The sequence below is a fragment of the Silene latifolia genome, chromosome 1 (genome assembly GCF_048544455.1).
Source record: "Silene latifolia isolate original U9 population chromosome 1, ASM4854445v1, whole genome shotgun sequence".
NCBI lineage: Eukaryota > Viridiplantae > Streptophyta > Magnoliopsida > Caryophyllales > Caryophyllaceae > Silene > Silene latifolia.
Genome location: NC_133526.1, coordinates 36,819,469 through 36,847,420, shown reverse-complemented (window position 1 = coordinate 36,847,420; position 27,952 = coordinate 36,819,469). Strand labels below are relative to the sequence as shown.

The following is a 27,952-nucleotide window of genomic DNA, read 5'->3' as shown; positions in this document are numbered from 1 at the left end:
CATTTAGAATGGTCTGACTCTATGACTTTGGGACGATGAGTCTCTTCATAGTTGTTACGAAAGTTCTGGAATCTATCATTAAGAACTCGAACCATTTCGGTATGCGTTCTTTTAGTATTTGAGAGAACAGTCTTAGATTCCCTTAATTCTTTGAGTAAGAGATTCAATCTCCTTCTTTTGATCCGAGATAACGGTTTTACGTAGCCGTAGCCTTGGACTCAAGAAGCTCTTTGACTTTCCTCAATTCCAATGTTATAGCTTCACTAGCTATAACTTTGGCTTGAAGATGCTTAATGTTGAGTTTTAGGTCTGAGGTTATAGCTTCATTAGCTATAACTTTATACTCAAGAGCCTTCTTCTCAGCATTTGTCGTATCTGAAGTTGTAGCCGTATTACATTTTGTAACTTTAGATTTGAGCTTTTTGGCTTTTGCTTTAAGGAGTTGATTCTCTTGGCGATATCAAGAATTTGTTCTTTCAAGTCTTTTAATTCCATCTCTTGTTCGTGACACTTATCAAGAGATTGCTCAAAATATTCTATTAAGGCATTCTTGGACAAATTCTTAACCCTCTTCTTAAGTTCAAGATAGCTTACCTCATCTTCTTCTTCTGAATCGGAGTCTCCTAGGAAGCAGCAGTAGGAGTCCACACTATCTTTGTCATTATCTGAGAAGAGGTCAAGACTGACGTTGCTTAAGCATAGGTTAGCAACTTCTTCTTCTTCTTCTGATGCTTCGTCGTCCTCAGGGTCTAGGTTTCCCCAACAAGATGCTATCATTACTTGCTTGAATTCCCTTTTAGTCTTCTCACGTTTTGCTTTATCCTTAATTTTCTCCCATGTGGGACAATCCTTAATCATATGACCGGATTCTCCACACTTGAAGCATCCTCTATTAGCAAACGTATTCTTTGACTCGAAACTTTCTTGTTGGTGAACTTATTATTATTGTTATTGAACGATTTTGCTTGCTTATTTCTGAAAATGCGTTTGTTGAATCGTTTAGCAAACAAGACCGTTTCGTCCTCTATTTCTACATCTCCTTCTTCCTTGGCAGAAGCTTGTAGAGCCATGCTCTTCTTATTCTTGGACTCGGCCTCATCGTCATCCAAGACGAGTTCATGAGCCATAAGAGCACCAATGAGTTCTGCATAAGGGAGAGAAGTGAGATCTCTTACTTCTTCCATAACCGTGACCTTGGGACGCCATTTCTTGGTTAAACTCCTAAGTACTTTTCTAGCAATATCCTCGGAGTTGAAAGTTTTACCAAGATTTTTGAGCTCATTGACTATAGTAGAAAATCGTCCTGACATGCTATCAAGTGATTCATTATTTTCCATTCTCGAAGAGTTCATATTTTTGAAATCGGCAAATCAATGCGATATTTCCTTACAGTAGATGTTCCTTCATAGGCCAACTCAAGACCATCCCATATTTCCTTGGTGGAAGTGCAAGAAGAAAAACGATCGAATTCAGTCGATGTCATGCCGTTTTGTAACAGGCTTATCGCTTTCGAATTTTTCTCAGCCTTCTTGTAATCAGCCTCAACATAGTCTTCTTCCTTTTTCTCATAGGTAGTGCCTTCCGAAGATGCGACCAAAATTTTGTGTGGTCCGTTCCTTATAATCGTCCAGCACTCCCAATCATGTCCTTTTATGTAGTGTGTCATCATGTTTTTCCAAAGTCCATAATTCTTCCCATCAAAGACGGGACACTTTAGATACTTGGAATCCATTTCACACGTGTAAGGCAGCGGAATAAAAATAAAATAAAAAGATAAAAAGATAGACGGATCTAGCCTCTTTGCGGTTAGGCAATCAAGAGCACGAGGCTCTGATACCAATTGAAGAGTCTATCACACCCGAAATACTCGAGAGGGGGGGGGGTGAATTGAGTATTTTAAGAATTATGCCTACTTTTTATTTTATATCAAGGTAATTAATTAATTACTTAAAGTTTATTGATTAAACTTTAACTAATTAACTAATTGATTATGAACGAATGAAATGACTGAAACGAAAGATGCAAAGACACACGATATTTGAAGTGGTTCAGCTTCACACGTCGAAGCCTACGTCCACTATTCTCGATTAATAATTTTAGTACCTTACTCCGGATTACAAAATTATCAACCCAACTCGTATAGTTAACTCTAACTATAACTCGATTTGAATATCACTAGATATTCGATTTGACTATCTTAAGTTACTAAGAAAGCACTTGATTGTTCTTCTAAGTGTTCACACAATTGAACGAGTAAGAAACAATATGAAGTACTATAATCTTATGACGTAATCTTAAGGAAAGATAAGCAATTTGAAGAGCACGACTTTTCGTAAATATTTTCTAAAACCAAACAATAAGACAATTAAGAATTAAACTCAAATATGTTTTGCAAAGTTTCTTGTATTTCGAAAAGCTTAGATAAATGAAGAATGATCAATTGTATTTATAGTAGAAGTGGGTACTAGGGTTTGCACGAAACCCTAGAATGCCGTGGGATAGGCGGCAAGGGTATAAGAGATAAATTTTTATCTCTTCCCTAAATTTAATCCAAGATAATTTAGTTTTAAGTAAATAAGATAAAAGTAAATCTTATTTAACAAGTAAAACTATATCTTTAAGATGTTAGGATAAATAAACAAATCAAATCATATATTATAAAGATAGGAAAGTATCTTATATAAATATAAGCTAGATTTGATTAGATAGTTTACTTAATCTCAACAACCTCACACGCCCCAATGGTTTGCGACTCACGGCTGAAACCCTAGGCCCGTGTCCATCTTGGATAAAACCTATCACCTTGGATTAGGGTTAGATTAGATAGACTAGCAAACCCCAGGTAGCATGACGACCCATAAGTCGTTTTACTAACCAATAGGAATATGCAAGTCACCAATTATAATAACCCATAATTCAACTCTACTATATACAAAAGATTTCGAAATATGTTTAAGAGAATTTTACTCTTTGAAAAATGATTTTAAAACTATTAAAATCGTGCCTTTAAAATGCTACCTAAAGTTATAGTAGAAACAGCTATAACTTTAAGTTTGGTTAGTAAAGTTATAGGTGAAATAGCTATAACTTTACTTCCCAATATTCTTATCTTAAGATACCGTCATTAGATGAAGACCTATACTAACTAATCTTCCTGGAGATCTTCAGTAAAGGATCTTCTCTTTATCTTGACCAAAAGCTCTTCATCTTGAGCTTTGTTAAAGACTTGATCTAGCCTTTTGCTTGAATAATCATCATACTTGAAACTTGTTACAGTTGCATATGATGCCTTAAGAACTTCTAATGTTATAGCTCAAGCTGCTATAACATGACTTGAATGACGCTTCACAAATCTTCAATGTTATAGCTAAGAGAGCTATAACATTACTTGCTAAACTTGTAATCCTAAGTTAATCTAACAAAGACTTGAACAAACAATTACGAGCAAGAGTATATAAAATAAGACATACACTTGTCATTATCAAAACTTAATCATATATCTATATGGTCCAACAGTCTCCATTATCGCATTTACCGTCTCACCTTTCTCAATAGTGAACTCCCTACCTTTCAGAGCAGCTTTCATTGCCTCATAATCAACCTGCTCATCTTCTGCAAAATCATCAAGGGCTATCAAAGCTTCTAACGGGTCCCCAAGGAGGGATCCCGTTCAATAATCAAACATAGATTTATCTACAATATCTATAGCATAACATGTATCCTCTATCATAGGCTTAGCCAGCGTGCTAGCCAAGTTAAAAGTAACCCTATCATCCCCTACCTCGAGAGTCAAACGTCCCTGTTTGACATCAATAATGGCTCCTGCAGTATCCAAAAATGGCCTACCCAAGATTATGGGGATCTGAGTGTCCTCGGCCATATCTAATACAATGAAATCAACAGGTATAAAGAATTTGCCTATCTTAACAGGGACATCCTCTAATACACCTAGAGGTCGCTTAACTGTTCGGTCAGCCATTTGTAGGGTAACATTGGTAACTTTAAGATGCCCCATATTCAGTTTCTCGCAAACCGAATAGGGAATGACACTGACACTGGCACCCAAATCACATAAAGCTTTATCTATTACATGAGTGCCTATACTACAGGGAATTGAAAAACTACCAGGATCCTTCAATTTTGGTGGAGACTTGCTTTGTAGGAGTGCACTACACTCTTCTGTAAAAGCAATGGTCTCTACCCCGTTAAAGCTTCTTACGGGTCAAGATGTCCTTCATAAACTTAGCATAAGAGGGTACCTGGGTAATTAGTTCGGTAAAAGGTACAGTTACCTGAAGATTTTTGACGACCTCCAAGAATTTACCGAATTTTTGCTCGACTTTTGTGTTCTTTAGGCGCCCTGGAAAAGGAACCTTGATAACAATTGGCGGGTCAGCAACTTTACTCTTCCCTTTGTCAGAAATAGACGCCTTATCAGCAGTAGAAAGCGTTCCAATAGCAATAGATGACGGATCAGCAACTCCGTCTGGCGAAAAATTCGATCGACCAACTAATTCAGTCGATCGACCACTTTTTTCAGTCGATCGACTACTTTTTCCAGTCGATCAACTATTTTCAGTTTTGCCAATTTCCTGTTCATCACATTTAGTCGATCGACCACAAATTTCAGTCGATCGACTTTTTTCAGGTGTTACAGCAGCTTCGTCCGCTGCTTTTTCTTCCGCATCCACATCTAACTCCTCCATTATGACCTCCTCAACATTCTCGGGCATTGCGGGTCCATCATAAGTAAGACCGCTTCGAAGATGAATCGCGTTTGCCGTGTCATACGGCTTCTCAGGCTGAGACGGCAGTGTACCCAGTTGTCTACTTGAAGTGGCTAGTTGGGCAATTTGATTGTCCAACATCTTATTATGCGCCATCAACTGAGTGATAAGTGCCTCTTGCTTTTGTGAAGCGGTCATCTGTTGCTGAAGCATAACCTTTATGTCAGATAGGTCATTGTTTGGATGTTGTTGACCCCCTTGATTGTTCCTCTGATAACCACCCTGTGGTTGATTTCCCCGATTCTGGGGAATAGTATATGTCTGATTCGGACCTTGAGGCGGTGGTGGAGTTGGGTTGAGAACATTCTGACTTCGATAAGAGAAATTAGGATGCTCTCTAGTCCTTTTATTGTAGAAATTGGAGTATGGTGTATCTTGTTTGAAGGACTGAAAGGCGTGAACTTGCTCCAAGGGACTCATGCACTCGACTGCACCATGTCTTGCAATACCACATCGCTTACAAGGTGTTTCCTGCTGGGTCATGGCATGAACTGTCTGTTGGTTTCCCAAAGACTGGGCTGTCTTAAGTTCGGCAACCTGAGCAATTAATGTCTCTAACTGAGCTGCAACAACTCCATCTGATGAACTTCCTCCTCTCGTACTACCTTTGGGGTTCCCATATTTAGCAGTATGTGTAGCTATTTGGTCATTTAATTTCCAAGCATTATTATCATTTGTGTTGTCCTGGAATCTCCCGTTAGCTGAGGAATAAAGTAGTGCCCGATGGTCATCATATAGTCCATTGTAGAACTGGTTGCAGAGAAACCACTTATCAAACCCATGGTGAGGAACTGAACGAACCAATCTCTTAAAGCGAATCCATGCCTCGTTTAAGTCTTCAGTTGGGCTTTGTTTGAAGCTAGTAATTTGATTTCTCAAGGCATTCGTCTTCTGGGGTGGAAAATATCTCTTGTAGAAGGCAAGAACTAAACTGTTCCAGTCAATGACCCCCTGATCTTCCATGTCTAAATCACGCAGCCACTCTGCAGCACCGTCTCGCAGAGAGAATGGGAAGAGCACCTGTTTCACTTGGTCCTGGTTCACCCCAGCAATCAAGGGTATGGAGCAGCAGTAGGTAACGAGTCTCTCCATATGTGTAGCAGGGTCTTCCGTGGCTCCCCCTCCAAACAGATTTCTCTCTACCAAATTAATGTAAGATGGCTTTATCTCGAAAGTCCCGTTATCTGTTATAGGGAGTTTGAATCCCTTGGGGATGGATGTAAGGGTGGGCTCTGAGTGACTTTCTAATAATGTAGGCATGATTGTAGCAGCTGCAGAAGTAGAAGTGTCTTCTTGAAAAGACTGATTTTCTGCAATAAAAATGGCGTAAACGGCTTCAAGCTTACTCAAGTCTTCTGCTTGGCGGACTTCCTTCCAAAAATTTCGCCTAGCTCGAAATGTCTTTTCTGGTTCAGAATCGTATGGTACGAGTTCGGACCTGTGAGACCTGGGCATAAACGAAACACTAAAGAAAGGAATGAGAACGGTCTCAAGGAACTAATGTCCTGTAACACCCCCATACTCCAAGTGCCTTACCAGGACCACTCAGGTATGGAGACATCACCATCTCGGTTGCCCGAGGCATGATAATCAAATAGACAAAATAGAAACAACATTTATTATAAGTGCTTTAATGAAAAGTTACAATCCTCAAACCAACTGAAAGTACAATACATTATTCCAACTAACTGTTCTCAAATGAAATGTAAATCAAGACTAAACTACGGCGGAAGACTCTATCGTCATGTCGTGGCCATCCCTGACTATCCAGTACCATCTCTATACCGCTCAATATCGCTCACCATCCCGAATGGATCACCGCAGGTTTTACAAAACAACACCGGGGTCAGTACTAATCACACAATCAAAATAGATAATAACAATAAGGCAAACAGACAATTTGAATGTCACACATACACACAACACCAACTCCCATCATCATCTCAACACCGATCGTCCTTTGGACCCGACCGCCGATGGGGGACCGCAGCCGTTCCCACCTAAGCCCCGCTCATCGTACGAGCGATAACCCTGTCCATTAATGTGCACATCCCCTTCCGTGGCGGGTTCCACGAAGGGCGAAACTAGGGCGTGAGATCACTCCCGCAAGTGACCCCACTCAGCCGAGAACGCATCTCGAGAACCATCAACAAACACAACCACAATCACAATCACAATTACAATCATCATATCAATCAACTAATTACAAAGACATCACCAATATCCCATTATGGGACTAATGCGAGTAGGAAATCCTACCGGAAAGCACAACACGCAGACGGTATCTACAAATTTGTATCAAAACGGCTCCTCTACGAATTCTCCTCCTATCATACAACACATAGATGCTACCATTCAAATACTACTCATAAAAACCCCAATTCCTAAATTAGGGTTTCACCAATCTTAACAAAACATTATATAAATTATATTAAAAGCTTACCCTCGACGCAAGGAATCCAACGACACGAACTACGATACGAACTGACCGTCTGAACTCCGGGAATTGTCAAGAACGCGATTAGGAAGAAGACTAGTTGCTTTCTCTCTTAAACAGGTTTTAGGTTTTGTAAAAAGTGATTTAGAACAATGCCGAATATGTTTATATACCTTAATCGCGTAATTAACAAAACCCGAGAAAACTCCCCCGTAAAACCGGACACTCGATCGAGTACCCAAGGTACTCGATCGAGTACCCCCCTACTCGATCGAGTGCCCCAGCTACTCGATCGAGTGCCCAACAGGTCAGAAACTATTTATCTTCGCAACATGCCCTTACTCGACAGAGTAAGGGCTACTCGATAGAGTACCCCCAAGACATATAAATACGGAGTATTACAGTCTTCCCTCCTTAAAAAGAACTTCGTCCCCGAAGTTCAACCCATACATAAAAACAAACATGCTAACTCGATCAAGACACAACAACGTAACTCCAAACATGCTAACTCGATCAAGACACAACAACGTAACTAAGAACTCGAAACAAAACTCCAACCCAAACATGAACTCGTAACACCAACTCCACTAACTATTCCTACCTCCACAACATGGCTCACGATATCGTATCAACTCCACATATATATATATCTCTCACGACACCAACTCCATACATAACCAACTACCATCCTCTAACGCTGCTAGCTCCATAATATCATCCACTATCAAATCCAAAATCAAGACACTCATAGACATCAAACGGGATGTTACATTCTACCACCCTTAAAAGGAACTTCGTCCTCGAAGTTTACTCACACTCATAATCTCATCATCCAACTGTCAACACTATCGAAGTATTCTCACATTCCTAACATTAAACTACTACAAGCACGTCCGTGACCTTTTAACACTATCGAGTAGCCCTTACTCTGTCGAGTAAGGGCATGTTGCGAAGATAAATAGTTTCTGACCTGTTGGGCACTCGATCGAGTAGCTGGGGCACTCGATCGAGTAGGGGGGTACTCGATCGAGTACCTTGGGTACTCGATCGAGTGTCCGGTTTTACGGGGGAGTTTTCTCGGGTTTTGTTAATTACGCGATTAAGGTATATAAACATATTCGGCATTGTTCTAAATCACTTTTTACAAAACCTAAAACCTGTTTAAGAGAGAAAGCAACTAGTCTTCTTCCTAATCGCGTTCTTGACAATTCCCGGAGTTCAGACGGTCAGTTCGTATCGTAGTTCGTGTCGTTGGATTCCTTGCGTCGAGGGTAAGCTTTTAATATAATTTATATAATGTTTTGTTAAGATTGGTGAAACCCTAATTTAGGAATTGGGGGTTTTTATGAGTAGTATTTGAATGGTAGCATCTATGTGTTGTATGATAGGAGGAGAATTCGTAGAGGAGCCGTTTTGATACTGTTTGTAGATACCGTCTGCGTGTTGTGCTTTCCGGTAGGATTTCTACTCGTATTAGTCCCATAATGGGATATTGGTGATGTCTTTGTAATTAGTTGATTGATATGATGATTGTAATTGTGATTGTGATTGTGGTTGTGTTTGTTGATGGTTCTCGAGATGCGTTCTCTCGGTGAGTGGGGTCACTTGCGGGAGTGATCTCACGCCCTAGTTTCGCCCTTCGTGGAACCCGCCACGGAAGGGGATGTGCACATTAATGGACGGGGTTATCGCTCGTACGATGAGCGGGGCTTAGGTGGGAACGGCTGCGGTCCCCATCGCGTGGCGGTGGTCCGGTGGACGATCGGTGTTGAGATGATGATGGGAGTTGGTGTTGTGTGTATGTGTGTGATTCAAATTTGTCTGTTTGCCTTATTGTTATTATCTATTTTGATTGTGTGATTAGTCTTCGACCCGGTGTTGTTTTGTAAAACTGCGGTGATCCATTCGGGGATGGTGAGCAGATATTGAGCGGTATAGAGATGGTATCTTGGATAGTGGGGATGGCCACGACATGACGATAGAGTCTTCCATTTGTAGTTTAGTCTTGATTTACATTTCATTTGAGAACAGTTAGTTGGAATAATGTATTGTACTTTCAGTTGGTTTGAGGATTGTAACTTTTCATTAAAGCACTTATAATAAATGTTGTTTCTATTTTGTCTATTTGATTATCATGCCTCGGGCAACCGAGATGGTGATGTCTCCATACCTGAGTGGTCCTGGTAAGGCACTTGGAGTATGGGGGTGTTACATGTCCCTTGAGACAAGACAAACTAAATAAGCAAACAGAGAAATGTTGCCTCCCCAGAAATGGCGCCAAAATTTGACAGGCTAAATCGCACACCTATCAAAGATAAACCAACTGGCCTAAACTAATGTAGCAAGGAAGTCGGGATCGTATCCACAGGGAGACAATTTATTCTATTTGCTAAATCTAATCTGTCTAAGTAACCGAAATGGGGGTTTGTTTTGATTGGTTTCTAAAACTAATGCAACAAAGATGAAATAAATAATAAAAGTATTGATATAAATATATATGGAGAAAATATCTAGGATTGTCGGTTCACTATGGTCTAATAACGGTCTGAGGTAGGGTCAAAGACTTGGTCTAAATACGGTCTGAAGGGCAGTGACAAGGTCCTCTCGGTCCGCTAATCACCCTAGAAACTTTCTAATATGCTCTTGCCCTATATAAAGTATTCTATTGTTCGTAGCAGATCTCACTCTTTCCAATCTCTCGATCTAGGTCGGAGTTTATCATATTAAAATAACTAGCTGCATGCATTCAACTAATTAAATAGAAATTAAATGCCACGATTAACAATTCAGACGAATAATTATTCCAAATCTAAAACCTAATTAAAATCCGTCATTAAACCATAGATCCCCTAAATCCTAGCATGAAGAAATTAGCTACTCATGATTGAACTAATAAAATTAACAAGAATAATAACAACTAAATTAAACATGATGAAAGTATGAGAATAATAACTAAGCATAAAAATAAAGCAAGGACAAAGTTGAGCAAAACGAATAAAGAAAATAATAATTGAAGTACGAAAGATTAATTAAATTACCGAAAGAAAGAAGGTTTGATTACAGGTTTCAGATCTGAATTCCAAAAGCAAAGTATCGTATGAAGTGTTTAACAGTGTAAAAAGATAACCTAAAATTGTTTTCAGCTATCCTTTATATAACAATAGCCAGAAATTATTACTAAACAACTAATGGGCCGATTAACTTATTAACCAAAAACGGCCTGGTAAGTGAAAATAGTCGATCGACCAAAAATCAGTCGATCGACCAAATCCTCAAGCAAAAATAGACGATCGACTAGTTAAAGCAGTCGATCGACTTTTTCAGTAGATAGCATCACTCAGCCTTCTCTTCACGCGCTTCCATGATGACCGTTTCCGAGCTCTAGCTTCACTAACGCCTCAACTTCAACTCCGAGGGCAGAATTTGGCTTGATTTCACTCCTCTTGGGCCAACCGCCTGCAAAATGCATAGTACGACCGAAGTAACCAAAAACAAGGGAGAATAGTAGCTTACGCTACCCAAAATAGCATAAAAATGCGTGCAAAAGAGGAGTAAACGTATGAAAAAAGGCACGCATCACCAACATAACCCTTATACACTCTAGGCACATAATTCCCGACTCGATATCCCATAACCGGTGACTGGCTTAAGCATAATGGGGCCATAATTTTGAAATGAGGGCGCATACTCATCCAAAATCTAGCATTAGCTGGGGCTCCCTAGATACATACACCAGGTTCATTTTATTAGACTCTCTACGTTCATTAGGCTCATTTGTTACAGGTTCCAAAATCGTCTCTCTGATACCACTTTGTAATACCCTCCTATACCGAGAAGCCTTAACAAGACCTTCCCTGGCATATAAGGGCGTTACCATCTCGGTTGCCCGAGGACAGTAATAATCAAGTGTTGATAAAAGAACAATTAAGTTATATTACAAGTGATTAACAAAACTAAAGATATATAAAAGGTACAACTCAAAACCATTATCAGCTATGTGAACTACTTCTGTCGTGACTCGTGATAGACTCATCCCGCCAAGCACCCAGCTATCATCCAGATCACAACCTGCTAAGACTGACTGCTCAACATAGTGGATCACGGCAGACACAACAGAAACAAACAATAAAACAAAACCACACAAGGTCAGCAACTGAGGGAACAGACACACAACCACAAACACAACACAGGCACAACAATACACACACACACCACATCTCCTCTAAACAATCACCATCACCGACTGTCCACTGGACCAGCCCTGCTAGTGGGGGGCCGCAGCCGTTCTCACCTAAGCCCCGCTCATCATACCGAGCGATAAACCCATGTCCATTAATGTGCACATCCCCCGTGGCGGGTTCCACGGAGGGCGAACTACGGGCGTGAAGCCACTCCCGCAAGTGACTCCACTCAGCCGAGGAAGCACCTCGAGAACCATAGACAAACAATCACAATCAGCTGTTGCACAACAACGATAATCAAAACAACACAACACCAACCAATTACCACAGTCAATCAACCATACCGACACTTCATCAACCAAACCACATCAAAACACTCTAGACAACCAACAATACTGAGTAGGCGAACCTACCTTTAGCGCACCGCATCGATTCCGCGTCCGAAAACATGATACCAATCAACCAAGCAACACATCTATACAAACAGTACAACCATCTATCACTATCACTACAACCCTAACTGAAAACAACGACGACGACGATGATGACGATAACATACCTATACATAGCAATCCGGCGTCAAGACCGCTACCTGACTCAAGCATCCCATCCCCATGGTGTAAGCATCCTCAAGGACCTCAAGGCAAAGATTATGGCGAAGGAGAAAGAGAGTGACGACATCTAGGTTTAGGAAATGAGATGCGGAAATGATTTGGGGTTTCACGATTATCGATTTATAAATCCCCGCTGCAAACCCGTTACTCGATCAAGTGACCCCTACTCGAATCGAGCTCCCAAGCTACTCGATCGAGTAGCCTCCGCTAGATCGAGTCCCACACAAACCAAAGCTCACATTGTCACAAGACATCGCCCGTAAAGTTTCCCAAGGTCAAGATCAGTATCTAAGGTCAGTCAACGGGTCCCTAAAAGGACGGGTATTACAATGTTACTAAAAATAATAGAGGTTAAGGGACAAAGGTAATTCAAGTATCAACTAATGGTAGTAAGCATCCTCTTTTTACCTCTTAATACTATTATTATGCATTATAACTCAAACCAACGGAAACTGAATACTATTATTATACATTATTAAATTTAGTAAATTATAACATTAAATTAAAATCATAAATAATTTATGTAAATTTGTTAATTTTGATACACTCTATATAAGACTACACTATAAAATGTCCTGCTGTCGTACGGGTTCTAGCCTAGTTAAGGTTATCAATCGGTTAAATTGTAAACTCAATCTTAAACTTAATTGAACTGATCTTCATGGAGCTGAATTGAATTGAAAGTTGACATGAACAACCCATTACTCTCAATCTTCGAGAATCACCCAAAGAACCCATTACTCTCAATCTTAGAGAATCACCCAAGGAACTCGTCAAGACATGAAACCATAACCAGTTGTTGCTGTTGTAGAAATATCGTTTAAAAAAAGACAATGACTCGCTTAATGGATAGACAAGTTCCTTGGGTGCATTATGGGAAGAAGGGCTTAATAGTTTAAGAATAGTTTGTTTTAAAATTAATTAAAGTTAAAATTATTATAAGAAGACGACCTATAATTAAGGTTATTAATCGGTTAAATTTTATGGTATATTTTCCACACAAATTCTCACTTTACACGGACATTATTCGTCTAAAGTTGTAGACGTGTCAAATATCACAACACTTTCATTATAAGACAAACAACATGTCATCACTTTGTCTTATTATGTAAGTGGTAATATATTTGAACCGTCTATACTTATATACCCGTCTAAAATAGGACTAAGGCCCTGTTCTTTTGGACTGAAATTGTCTGAACTGAACTGAACTGAACTGAACTTAATGGAGCTGAACTGAACTGAACTTAATGGAGCTGAACTGAACTGAACTGAACTGAAATAATAATAAAAAAATTATATTAATAATAATAATAATAGATATTATAATAAAAATAATAACAATAATAATAATAAATATTATTATAATATTATTCATTAAAAATAATAAAATATTAATAATAATCTAATAAGATATATAAAAAATAAAATATTAATATAATAATAAATATAGTAGTAATAATAATAATAATATATTAGTAATATAAATTATAACATTATTAATAATAATATAATATATTAATAATAATAATTAAAAAATAAATAATAATAATATAATAATAATAATAATATGTCTAATATAATAACTTATTAACATAATAATATTAAAAATAATAATAATAATAAATATGTGATTAATAATAATAATAATAATAATGAGTATATTAATAAAATAATAAATATAAAATATTAAATTATTAATATAATAATATTAAATATAATAATAATAAATATGTTATGAATAATATTAATAATAATGAATATATTAATAAAATAATAAATATAATAATAATAATAAATGTATTAAATATAAATATAATAATTTAAACAATACAAATTAATTATTAATAAATATAATAGTAATATAATAAATATAAAAATAATATAATAATAATAATAACAATAGTAAATATATTAATATAATAACTAGTATTGGTGCCCGGCTTCGCCCGGGCTACCTCTACTTACCATTAAATTATTTTTTTTATTAAATAAATTACTTTAAGTTGCACAACCCATAAATTTATCATTAATATATTTTTCTATGACATATCCTAAAATTACGATGAAATAAATTTTGAGACAAATTTACTACTCCCGCTATTAATATTTTACTTTTATTAATGAAACAATAGTAATAAAATTTCACTACTTGCCCGTAATCATTGTTACTTTCACTACTCCCGCCGTAATTATTGTTACTGTCACTACTGTCGCATTAATATTGATAATTTCACTACTCCCGCCGTAATTTATTGTTACTTTCACTATTGCCGCATTAATATTGATTATTTCACTACTCCCCTTATTTCTACCACTTTCATTAATCTCGCTGATAATATTGTTACTTTTACTATTCAAATGGGTGATTACTATCATATAACTATATCCAATGTTACTACAATTATTTTCTTTACTGACGAAATTACTTTTACTACTTAGGCATGCAATTTTAAGAGGATTATATATTTATATAAATATATTACATATATATGCATTAAATCAAATCGAAAGAATTATGCAATATTATATATTATGGAATCGAACTTGAATTATTTATAACCTACTTATATTATATTTTTGTATGTTAAATAATTAACATCTCTATACATCTAATAAACTATAAAATTTAATAAAATTGCATAGATTTTAAATTTAATATATAATTTTATGATGATAATAATTAATACCATAGGTGTGCATGTTTATATTAATTAATTATTTTATTTTAAGGAAATTGACCATCTTCTGGTCTTCTATACATATTTAGGAAAACTACCAAGCATCTTCTTTCTTTTAATCTCCTTGAAATTAACCATCTTAATTAATTATTTTATTTTAAGGAATTGACCATCTTAATTAATTATTTTATTTTAAGGAAATTCACCATGTTTTAGTCTCTTACAAATATTTAGGAAAATTATCAAGCTTCTATATAATTTAATTGTAACCCAAATTATATAATATTTGCATTGAGATCCCTTAATCGGGTCCATCACACGGTGCTAGTGATTTAAAACTATATAGTATAATTAATTTGTATAACTTTCTTTAATTACATTGAAGTCCCTTGGTTTCTGGATTTAATATATAGTATTGATAATAATAATAATAATAATAATAATAATAATAATAATAATAATAATAATAATAATAATAATAATAATAATAATAATAATAATAATAAGAATATCAATAAGAATAATAATAGTAATGTTGAAATAAACTAATATGAATCGAATCGAATGATCGAATCGAATCGAATCAATCAATCGAATCGAATGTGAATGAATCGAATCGAATCAACTCATTAGAACTGAAATTAAATCCAAAAGAACATGGCCTAATTGTACTACTAAACTTATACGGGTAGGATCACACTTCTACTTGTATGTGCTCCTAGAAAAGTATCCAAAAGACTGAAAGAAGGAGTATTCATGCGAAAGGCAAGTGATTACCTAAAAATGCAAAAACGTCAAAGTCTAATAGTCTTGGTGGTCAATTAAAAATAGGTGCTGGGTATAACTTGTGATCCTTGCACAATAATTGTGTACCCTTTTCATCTCACAATCCTAAATTCCTTCAACTTTTTTCAAACTGTTCATCCTATAACCATTCAACTTTCAGGTAATTCCAATCCAATTTTCCAGTTTTTGGTTTTGAATTATTCTCCCTTCTATCTCCTTTGTAATCGTCGCTACCCTTTTATCTCAATTTTGATTTAATTGTTTCTTCATATCCTCTTGAATGAATTTAATGGTAGGATTTTTAGAGTAAAATTTTGATCTTTTTTCTGCAGATCGATTGATTAATTGATTTTATTAGTTTCTAGGGCTTTTGTTAATTGTATTGGTGAAATTTTGTTGTTTGTTAGGTGTGCGCGTTTCTGCTTTCAATTTTTTTTAGGTTTTGTTGTGTTTTTAGGTCAAAGTTTTGATTTTCGTGTGTAATTTGTTGAAAGTTTCGATCTTTGTTGTTGGGTGATTGAGTTTTTCCCAAGTAAGATTTCAAGTGATGATATTATTTTATGTGGCTATTTTGATTTTGGTTTGATGACAGTGATTTACTGCTCGTATATTCTCGGGATGGTTCTGTTTCCATAATTGCTGCAGATTGAATTTTCTTAGTGAGATAAATTTGTGATTGTATTTGTAGTCTGATGGCTTCCAAGAGGATCTTGAAGGAGTTGAAGGATCTGCAAAAGGACCCACCTACGTCATGTAGTGCAGGTACTATTACCAACATAATAATTGTATGTTCTTATTTGTTTGCTAGACAAACTTGTGTATGTTGTTTGTAATTTGTTCTTACGTTTCTCAGTGCTGCTGATGTTTGTTTGCCAATAGTAATTGTAATTGGTGGCTATTATGTTTATGTATTCACTCTGAACATTGTGGATTGTACGAACTTCAACTGTATACGTACAGATTACTTTTCTTAAACGATTGCTTGTATTTAAGTTTGGACTTCGATAAATTTTCTGTGTTGTGAGTTTATGACCTTTCTAGTTTCGTGCATAATGAGCTCTCAAACTTCATTTTCCTCGTAAGAACTGATATTCTGTATATTGTCTGCATACTTATGTGTGTATGTAAATACTTGTGTGATTTGTTTAGTTTTATGGAGAAATTAAAAAGGAAATATCTCAATCCAGTGTAAAAGATACTTCTACTAGTTTCTTTTGATGACATATTATCGTTTGCAGTTCAGCTCATCTTTAGAAGTCCTCTGTAATGTTTCCTATAATGTTCTTGTATTGTTTTCAGTGCATTATGAAAGTTGTATAATAAGCATTTGTTTGGCATTTGCTCATTTTCTACTTTTTTATATTGCCTGCTTAAAAGAGTACAACAACGTAGTCGTTGTACGTGTCTGTATATGCTTTGTCGCTGTGGTGCTATAGCTTTTAGGTGAGATCATTATGAAATGGTTTTTGCTTTTCACCATCTTTATTTATTTGTTACTTAAGATTGTCTTGGATTTTAATGTATTACTCCTTATTTTGTTGCAACAGGGCCGGTTGGTGAGGACATGTTCCATTGGCAAGCAACAATAATGGGGCCTACTGATAGCCCATATGCCGGAGGTGTATTTCTTGTGACTATCCATTTCCCTCCTGATTATCCATTCAAACCTCCCAAGGTATTTGTCTGTGTTGAAATGTTATTTACTATTTGGTGATCCTTGACCTCTCCCGTGTTTAGTTACTTTGGTGGAATATTAGAAATTTCTGGCATGCCTGTCTAAGAAGCTTAAAAACTGCTACATCTCGTAAAGTGAACTTAATAATGCTCATATTTAGTGTTGGGGAGAAAGTTGTCATTTGTTGGGATTCATATCTCACATATTATTGTACAAGATCGTCTAATTGTGGGACGGTCTTGATGACCCTTATGATTAAATGATCAAATAATAATAAATTGTTGGGTTGGTTTTGTTATGAGATCCTCTTGTACAAGAATTACGATTCATATTTAGTGCTAAAAAATGTTTGTTGGTCTGCGGAGTATGCTGGGCTGCTGGAGGTTGTTAAGATGGCTTCGTCCGTTCTTGTCTTGTCGTAGGTCATGCCAACCTTGAAGCTCTAACCTGGACCTGGCAGTCTTAATTTCTTTAAAACTAACAACTAGTTGCGAGAAATAAAGGGAGTCTATGGGGGCATGTTCCCATAATTTTCTTATAAGAGGTTTCTGTGTGTACTTGAAAGGAATAGGCTTAGCCATTTTAGGACCCTGCTCTTAATTTTAGTCGCTTTTTTTTTTTTATCGGTGGCCCTCCCAACAAAGCTTTCAATTCTCCCTTTGTTGTTTTTCTTCCTCTTTATGGGCTGTGCGGACCTTTTTAGCTTCTATTGAGCTTCTCTGAGAGCAAAAGTTTGGGCTTTCTAGTTTGTTGTTATCATCTTGTGCCAGGGGCAATGCTATACTCTGTCCCGGTCATTTGTTTACCTATTTAATTTATGGGGTGTCCCAGTCATTTGTTTACCTTTATATAGTGGGAATACTTTTGAAAGGTAATTTGATCATCCACATAATCTACTATCCACTTGTCACTCAACAACACTCTCAAATGGTCCCCTCTCCTCTCCTTGTTCTTTGTGCCAAAACCAAAGGTAAACAAATGGCCGGGACGGAGGGAGTAGCTTTTTGGGCAATTCTCTTTTAGTTGGTTCCTTTTTCATTTTTGCGCCTGCCTTGATGATTTGAATTTCACTAGTCTTCTATCAATGAAAATTTGCTGAGTTGTGAACTGTTCCGGTTTTAGCCATGCGAGATATTGATTACTGACCATAGGTTAATAATAACGTCGGCTGGCTTTGTTTTTTTCAGCTTGTCTTCTTGACCCGTCATTCTTACGTCCATATGAAATGAATTGTCAGTATGTCAATTTCTGACCATTAATTCTCCACATATGAGTAAATATAGTATGCAAAATGTCATGTTTGATTCAGTAAAACCAATTGTTTTCATACTGTCATTTTTTACAAGAAGTGCATATTGTAAGTATGAGACAATATCGGGAAAGTCGATATTTGTTTGATCACCAAAGTAACGGGGACATTGAAATGAGATGGTTGGAGTAAAACTCATGTTACGCTAAAGTATTAAACTTCGTTTTGCTGTTGCATGGCTTTCCCGACACAACAAAATAATTTGACAGTTCATTGTAGGCCAGAAAGATAAAATATTTCTGAACATTAATTGCATCTAACAATCTCAAATGCATTTTTGCATCCAACATCAATTACATTAAGGAGCCACCCTTGTTATATTGTGCTATAGTTGCAATATTTACATTTATTTCAGAATAATTTGATGAAAAATGTAAGGTGATTGTGTATGTTGATTTGCAAGTCCTTTAGCCTGAGACTGGATTTTTTTACACCCCGTTTATAATTTGATAATTTTATTTGTAGCATGTGGTTTCTTTTCCGTGTTTTACTCTCCGATCTTATGTTTGGGGTGGGGTAGTAGAGTCCTTGGTGGGGTGGGTGATATCAAGGTAATAAGAGAACCTTGAACTTGGTTTATGTTTGATGAATCTGAAACTGATGATGATGTAGAAACTGCTTGTGCTAGCTTACATTGTACGAAAGGATTGTTAGATATAGAACCATGTTTTTTTTATTTAGCTTACATTGTACGAAAGGATTGGTAGAGTCTTTTCCGTGTTCTACTCTCCGATATATATATATTTTTTTTTATTTAGGTTTCCTTCAAGACAAAAGTCTTCCACCCTAACATCAACAGCAACGGGAGTATATGTCTTGATATCCTTAAAGAACAATGGAGTCCTGCTTTAACAATCTCCAAGGTTTGTCTTGTTCTCATATTGTGCCTTGTTCTGAAAGTTGTGTGTATTTTTTTGAATTGCTGTCCGCAATCTTCAGATGAGTGAAAATAAGTGTGTTTTGTTATTGACAAAAAAGGATAGTTGACGAGTTATGGTTCATAGAAGAATCTACTTACCTTACTACATTGGTGTTACAAAGTCCATTTGCAGCTCTGCATCTTCCAATGATTTTTCGGATGTGACTAATATTTTACTGCCTCAAGCGAAACCATTTACTATATCACTCACTTCAATCTTTAGTCGAGATACTCTCAATGTAGAATTGTAGATATGTTATTTCCACACTTCGATTGCATGTGACTCAACGTCTCTCCTAAATTACATCTGGACACTTCATTTTAGGCCAAAACATTAAAGCTTCCTTCACATTAGTCCACTCATTTACACGCCTTCACACTTAGCATCTAAAGCTGAGTTTAGACTTTAAAACTAGTGTGAAAAGACTCTGACGGTTTTGGTCATTTCGGGTATATTATGAACTTCGGGTTGGATCAAGTCATATTGCTTGCTTGGGATGGGAGTAATTATTAAGGGAGTAATGAGAGCTAAAATAAGAAGAATTTAGAGGAGATTGGTGCTTTGTGGTGGTTGTGGATGGTGGAAAGAGGAGGTGAGGGAGGAATTATTACCTCTATATGGAGGTAATTATTACTTGGAGGGGGAGGTGGGTAACAATTACTCCCTTAATGGAGGGACTATTACACTATATTTCCACATTTCTATCCATTTCTATCTCCAATCCCCATCCCTTCCCTCCATTTTTTAGTTCATTTTAGCTCTATTACTCCCTTAATCATTACTCCCATCCCAAGCAAGCCCATAATCGTGTTATTTCAAGTATGGGTTTGCGTCAATTCAATTTAGGGTCATATTTGCATTGTTTTGTGAGTGTTGGGTCAAGTAGTTTGTGTATATCAGCTTTGTCTTAGTTTTGGCTTTGTAGCCGAGTCTGACAAACATAGGTGTGTGCAAGTGGATGTTAGTCATGGCCTCAAGGCTGTTTTGGTCATTTCGGGTATATTATGAACTTCGGGTTGGATCAAGTCATATTGCTTGCTTGGGATGAGAGTAATTATTAAGGGAGTAATGAGAGCTAAAATAAGAAGAATTTAGAGGAGATTGGTGCTTTGTGGTGGTTGTGGATGGTGGAAAGAGGAGGTGAGGGAGGAATTATTACCTCTATATGGAGGTAATTATTACTTGGAGGGGGAGGTGGGTAACAATTACTCCCTTAATGGAGGGACTATTACACTATATTTCCACATTTCTATCCATTTCTATCTCCAATCCCCATCCCTTCCCTCCATTTTTTAGTTCATTTTAGCTCTATTACTCCCTTAATCATTACTCCCATCCCAAGCAAGCCCATAATCGTGTTATTTCAAGTATGGGTTTGCGTCAATTCAATTTAGGGTCATATTTGCATTGTTTTGTGAGTGTTGGGTCAAGTAGTTTGTGTATATCAGCTTTGTCTTAGTTTTGGCTTTGTAGCCGAGTCTGACAAACATAGGTGTGTGCAAGTGGATGTTAGTCATGGCCTCAAGGCTGTTTTACTAGTATCATTCATTTCATAGGTGCGTCGAGTAACGTGTGTATGTAACGGTAGGGAATGACACTCAGGGCTCTTTTGCTAGTGCCCTCCACTCCTTCAGTAGGAGTTACATGAATATTTTTTAGACTTTCACTTTGTCTGACTCTTCAATCCATCTCCGTATTTGACATTTCGGCCGAGTATCTCACAATTGTCATTTATTATATCAAAGCGTCTTGCTTGTGACGGGTACATTTCGTCACGAGCTGTAGACGGGGTAAAATGTGACCCATTTAAGACGAAAATGTAACCATTTTACCTAAAAAGTTACCGGAACAATTTCCTAAGCTATAATAATTATTTTCTCATAGTTGTGACAAATTTGGCAGGTTCTTTTATCCATATGTTCTTTGCTGACCGATCCAAATCCTGATGATCCACTCGTGCCAGAAATTGCCCATATGTACAAGACTGATCGGTCCAAGTACGAGCAGTCTGCTCGTACTTGGACTCAAAAGTATGCCATGGGCTGACCACGCATGATGCTGGACTACATTTATCTCTATCTATCCTTTGTTAATGATTTCATAATCGGATACAAACATGTTTGGAATACCGTCTTTGTGAATACTACAATTACAACTCCATCGTTTTACAACTTGATTGTTTCTATCGAAGAAGTCTGTTTATTTGGTGTCATGTTGGAGGTCCTACTGGTTTGGTTTTTGTTTTTTGATAGTCGGCACTTTTATTAGGTTTCTTTTTGTTGGACATGTTTTTCCGCCAGAGGCCTGGATTACATGGTAAAGTGTTCTTGGGTCACTCGTTGGTTTGTGAACATTGAAAATATGACCTAAGGGCTTGCTTGGAATGAGATTAATAATTAAGGGAGTAATACAGCTAAAATGAACTAAAAAATGGAGGGAAGAGAATCAGAGATGGGGGTTGGAGATAGAAATGGATGAAAATGGGGAAATATAGCATAATAGTCCCTCCATTAAGGGAGTAATTGTTACTCCCCTCTAGACCTGACAAAACCAATCCGACCCGAAAAAGCTGACCCGAGACCCAAAGTGACCCGAACTACATCACCCGAATTGACCTGACCCGACCCGAACATGCCCCGAGCTTTCTTGACCCGAACTGGCCTGACCCAAAAATGACCCGATCCGAAACCACCAAACTCGAAAATGACCCGATAAAATATAATTCTAATTGAACCGAAAAGATTTGAAATGACAATTTCTCTACTATTCATTGACCCGACCCGAAACAACCCGGCCCGTTTGACCCGGAACTGACCTGACAACAAACCCGAAATAGACCCGAAACACGAAATAGACCCGTCCCACCCCGAGTTAACCCGAAATCAATGAGAAACCCGAACTGACCCGACCCGAATTGACCCGACCCGAACCCGACACGTTGACCCCTCCCCCCTCAAGTAATGCATTACCTCCTTGTGGAGGTAATAATTCCTCCCCCACCTCCTCTTTCCACCCTCCACAACCACCACTAATCACCAATCTCCTCTAATTTCTTCTTATTTTAGCTCTCATTACTCCCTTAATAATTACTCTCATTCCAAGCAAGCCCTAAATGTTTTTATTTTATGGGGAAAAAATGGACGACTGATTGTATTTACTAGACGTGCCAAATAGATCAGGGTGTGTTGGTATCAATACATTTGCAAACTAAGGCCCTATTCTTTTGGACTTAATTTCAGTTATAATAAGTTCAGTTCAGCTCTATTAAGTTCAGTTCAGTTCAGCTCCATTCAATTCAATTCAGTTCAGATCAGTTCGGATTAGTTTATTTCAACATTAATATTATATTATTATTATTCTCATTTTATATTCTTATTGTTATCATTATTATTATATTAATTTATTTATTTATTTTTTTTTTTGCAAAAGAATTATCATTTCATTTCTTAAGAAGAAAAGAAATTACAATTTGCAAAACTATCCAATAAAGAACAACTCAAACTAAGGAAAAGAGGCCTTAATCAGACTGAACACTAGCTAGAAAAAGCTCAGAATGGCGCATGTGCATTCTAACAGCTATCTGGAACTTTATCTTGTTTAGCAGAGCAGAAGGGGAGAGCTTCTCCTGAGCAAAAATCCTGCGATTCCGTTCAGTCCATAGTGAGTGAACTACAACAGTAATGGAAACTTGAAACCAATGCTTCCTCCAATTAGGCATAGGAACCAGGAGAGTGAGTTCTTGCTGCAAAGATAAAGCAGGCCTGATAATTTTCATCCACTGAAGAACAGAAGACCAAACATGATGAGAGTAAGGACAGGAAAAGAAGAGATGAGCATGGTTCTCTTCATTGTTCTCACACAGACAACATCTGTTTGCAAGGGAGAAACCTCTTCTTTGAAGATTATCCACAGTAGCAAACTGCCCCTGAACAGCCATGGAAGAGATAATTTTGTGACTAGGCACAAAATATTTCTTTTTATTATTTAGTATTATATTATAATTATATTTATTATTATTATTATTATTATTATTATTATTATTATTATTATTATTATTATTATTATTATTATTATTATATTTATTTATTATTATATTATTATCATTAATGGCAATATTAGTAATATATTCATTTTTATTAATATTATTAATAACATATTTATTATTTTTATATTAATAAATTATTATATTACATCTATTATTATTATTATTATTATTATATTTATATTTATATTTATATTATACTTATCATGTTTATTTTTTAGTTATTATTATTAATATGTTATATTATTTAATATATTATATTAATATTATTAATAATGTTATCAATTATATTACTAATATATTATTATTATTACTATATTTATTACTATATTACTATTTTTTATATAACTTATTATATTATTATTATATTATATTAATATATTAATAATAATAATAATGAATAATATAATAATAATAATATTTATTATTATTATAATCAATACATATATATAAAGCAGAAACTTTTCAAGCGATATTAGAGAGTCCAACTTTTTTAGAATTCCTAACAAGACTAGATTTCGAAACACATTTAATAAAATTATCCTAATAAAAGTAGAATTTCTTAATATTTTAATAAAGTTATCCTAATATAAGTAGATTAAATTTACTTTAATAATAAGATTACTAGTGTAGATCTCGCGCAAATGCGCGGTAAATATAGACCTTCTAATTTTTAGTGTATTAGTTATAGATTTTAGATTTATATCTCGTGAATTTTTATAAAAAAACAACTAATATTAAAATTAATTAAAAGAATTGAATAATTCCATAAATTGTGTTTTTTATGAAAATATTTTAACTACATCAATTTTTTTAAAAAAAATCTTTTTTTGAAAAATCAGTTAGTTTAAGTAGTGGGTCCAACATATGATGGTATAATTAGAAAAGTCAAACATTGCAAGAAGTATCACGGTAGAATATTTGCAAAATCAATTAGTTTAAGTAGTGGGCCCAACTTAGAACGTGATATGTGGTTTTTTCAGTCCAAAAGGCAGGCCCAATCATAGTGGAAAGCACTTGGGCGGGAAACTACTAAGAGAATTTTATTCTCTTAGTAGTAGGGGGGATTCTAATATAAATAGGTGATATTCAAAATACACAATGTAACCAATTATATGATATATTAATTATAATATACATTATTCATATATTATATCGAATTAATTATATTTTACTCCCTTTCGAAATTCACATTTTTAAAATTACCGTACTCCCTTTTGAATTTTTTTGCTAAAATTACTCCAAAATTGCATTTTTTTTTCCTAAAATTACTTTAAAATTCTAATTTAAGTGAACTATTTCATCTATTTTTGAACTTATTCCAATTGTGCCTTAGCCAATTTATAATTTGAAAGGTATAACTATGTTGACAAATGGAGGGAGAGTTCAAAAACAGGGAAATATATAAAGCAGAAACTTTTCAAGCGATATTAGAGAGTCCAACTTTTTTAGAATTCCTAACAAGACTAGATTTCGAAACACATTTAATAAAATTATCCTAATAAAAGTAGAATTTCTTAATATTTTAATAAAGTTATCCTAATATAAGTAGATTAAATTTATCTTGAATTTCTTAATATTTTAATAAAGTTATCCTAATATAAGTAGATTAAATTTACTTTAGTAATAAGATTATTCTAATATAAATAGTTGATACTCAAAATACACAATGTAACCAATTATATGATATATTAATTATAATATACATTATTCATATACTATATCGAGTTAATTATATTTTACTCCCTTTCGAAATTCACATTTTTAATATTACCGTACTCCCTTTTGATTTTTTTTGCTAAAATTACTCCAAAATTGCATTTTTTTCCCTAAAATTACTTTAAAATTCTAATTTAAGTGAACTATTTTGTCTGTTTTTGAACTTATTCCAATTGTGCCTTAGCCAATTTATACTTTGAAAGGTATAACTATATTGACAAATGGAGGGAGAGTTCAAAAACAGGGAAAATAAGTCATAAATTGAAGTTTTAAAGCAATTTTAGGAAAAAAAAATGCAACTTAATGGAGTAATTTTAGCAAAAAAATTCAAAAGGGAGTAATTTTTAAAATGTGGATTTCAAAAAGGAGTAAAATATAATTAATTCTACTATATCTTAAATTTCAATTGTCATACTAATGAACAGATTAATCGAAACCTAAAAATGTAGCTTAAAAGGTAACTGAAAATTAAGAGAAGATAATTTAATTATTAAGCCAAAAATGTTTGGCAAACTAACCGAAAGGTAGTTGTTTTTTTGGTAAAATGATATAAAAGGACATAATAAGTTCTCTGTATTTAATATTATAAATTGAATGAATAAAAAAACAGGTAACTTATTTCTCACATGCTCCTCTTATTTTGGTAAATAATTTATCTATCAAATAATTACAAAAAATTAAGATAAATCAAATATTGCTCAAGAGCTAATTTCTTTGAAATAAAGCCTAAATATGAGATTTTTCAAGATCTCTCGACCTTACCTCATATCTAATTAATTACTTCTTGATGTTTTTTTTTTGCCAATATTTAATTATTTTGATCCTATTGTTAGTAGTTGATCTCAAGTTCCATTTTTAATGTTATAATCTTCATTATAGCTATTGGTTCAGAATAAATATTAGCAATTAGGCATTGTAACACAAGGTACATATATACTCCAAAATCACGAGGAACAGAATAAATAAGCAATTGGTTGAAAATAAATGTTAGCTTTCTACATAAGAATAAAAATTATTGTTAACTCTACAATAAGAAAAAAGCAAATTAATTTGATAAAAAAGGAAAATCTATCACAAGTGCCCAACTATATCGCATTTGTCTTGGATGTAGCGAATATAAATAAAGTTTTAGACTCAAACTGAATTTTAAATCGTGCCAACCATGGGTGTTATATATGGGGAAAATAATATCAGAATTATTTGAGAAAGTTATAGAGTAGACGGGTATATGACATTTAAATGGAACGAAACTATTTTAAGATCTCCCAAAGTTGAAGCGGTTATGGTTTTGAAAATTTTTACTTGCGACAAGTAGGGACATGTAATTTTTACGCTAAAAGTACTAATAATTCATCGGTTATCATCTATACTAATCACGTTTTTTTTTCCATCAATGACAACATAGTAAGCCTTTTCTATCAACTTAAGAATATATTTTTACAGATAATCCTAATGAAAGCCCCGTGCATCGCACGGGCTTTTCAACTAGTATTTATTATTATTATTATTGTTGTTGTTGTTGTTGTTGTTGTTGTCGTTGTTGTTGTTGTTGTTGTTGTTGTTGTTGTTGTTGTTGTTGTTGTTGTTGTTGTTGTTGTTGTTGTTGTTGTTGTTGTTGTTATTATTATTATTATTATTATTATTATTAGTTTGAATGCTCGTGCGTTGCAACGGGGTAGTTAACTTATTTATAATGCAAAAAAAAATGTTATAAGAGTTTAATGTTTACATTCTATGTCTAATGATTTGTTTACATATTATTAAAATATCTTTTTCAAAAAAAAAAAAAAGATTAATATATACGTGGGTTAACTCTTATTTATAATCATATAATTACCCCACCTTATACTAATCTTTCGATGTGGAACAATTCTACTATTTATAAGTAATATATTCACCAAACTTGGATTATTTTTCTGATGTGGGACAATTCTACTATTTATACATAATATATATTCATCAAACTTGCATTATTTTTCAATATGGGACAAATAACATACTCAGAATTACACCATCTTTTTTGCACTTAGTTCGACGTCCAACCAGATCCCGAATACCGAATACGGACAATTGCTACTCATTATATCTAATAGTTATATTTAAATTTAATAATATGATCAAGTACTCTCCATTAATATTTGCACGTTGTTTTTCTTCAATTTTTTTTATCATAATTGAGATACGGAAATTTCCCGTGATACCCTTAATTTTGTTAGATTTTCCATGTTACCCCTACTTTTAAGAATCTGCCTATGGTATCCTTGAGGTTCCATTTTTTTGCCCATGGTACCCCAAATGTAAAGGCTATTAAATGGACGTTAAGTTTGATGTCGTGGCAATAAAATAACAATTAAAAAATAATACCCCCTTTATTGTTTTATTTGTAACACCCCGTATTTTATAATAATATTTTATTATAAAAGTATTTTATTAAATTGATTATTTCGGAGTTTCATAATGTATTTTGAATATTTATATTTATCGTCTTCGTTCTCTATTTTATTATTTCTCATTTTAATCTACTTTTGGAAGGGTTAAAATGTCCGTGGACGATTTTACTATTTTAATTTAATAAATCTATATATATATAAAAGAGAGTTTTTTCGAGCGATCTGAGAGCGTCCACATCATCAAAAATTAATTTAGGAAAGTATAATTTTTGATGTAAAAAATAAAGTGGAAAATCTTTTAATTATTATAATATGTATATTTCCTAAATTATATTCAAGTGATATTTTCAATTTTTATATCAAAATTTACATTTCATTTGGCAAAAAAATATCGTTAAAAAAATTATGAAAATA

The 27,952-nt window shown here is 34.7% G+C and overlaps 3 protein-coding genes across 4 annotated transcripts; 1 reads left to right on the top strand and 2 right to left on the bottom strand.

Moving 5' to 3' along the window:
• Positions 1–4,205: 4,205 nt before the first annotated feature.
• On the bottom strand, positions 4,206–6,242 carry LOC141644110 (uncharacterized). The gene is made up of 2 exons (XM_074453560.1): positions 4,656–6,242; positions 4,206–4,430 (listed from the first exon to the last, which is right to left on the bottom strand). Exons 1-2 carry the CDS (start codon positions 6,240–6,242, stop codon positions 4,206–4,208), a joined length of 1,812 nt encoding a protein of 603 aa, XP_074309661.1.
• Positions 6,243–15,429: 9,187 nt separating this feature from the next.
• LOC141603575 (ubiquitin-conjugating enzyme E2-17 kDa-like) lies at positions 15,430–21,599 on the top strand. Of its 2 annotated transcripts, none has more exons than XM_074422909.1 (5): positions 15,430–15,643; positions 16,172–16,245; positions 17,031–17,158; positions 19,226–19,330; positions 21,290–21,599. In XM_074422909.1, exons 2-5 carry the CDS (start codon positions 16,176–16,178, stop codon positions 21,431–21,433), a joined length of 447 nt encoding a protein of 148 aa, XP_074279010.1. In that variant the 5' UTR covers positions 15,430–15,643; positions 16,172–16,175; the 3' UTR covers positions 21,434–21,599. The 2 variants fall into 2 exon arrangements, with proteins under 2 accessions (XP_074279010.1, XP_074279011.1); XM_074422910.1 differs by lacking the exon at positions 15,430–15,643 and adding an exon at positions 15,680–15,703.
• Positions 21,600–22,904: 1,305 nt separating this feature from the next.
• LOC141644100 (uncharacterized) lies at positions 22,905–23,324 on the bottom strand. The gene has a single exon (XM_074453550.1). The coding sequence runs from the start codon at positions 23,322–23,324 to the stop codon at positions 22,905–22,907; it is 420 nt and encodes a 139-aa protein (XP_074309651.1).
• Positions 23,325–27,952: the final 4,628 nt, after the last annotated feature.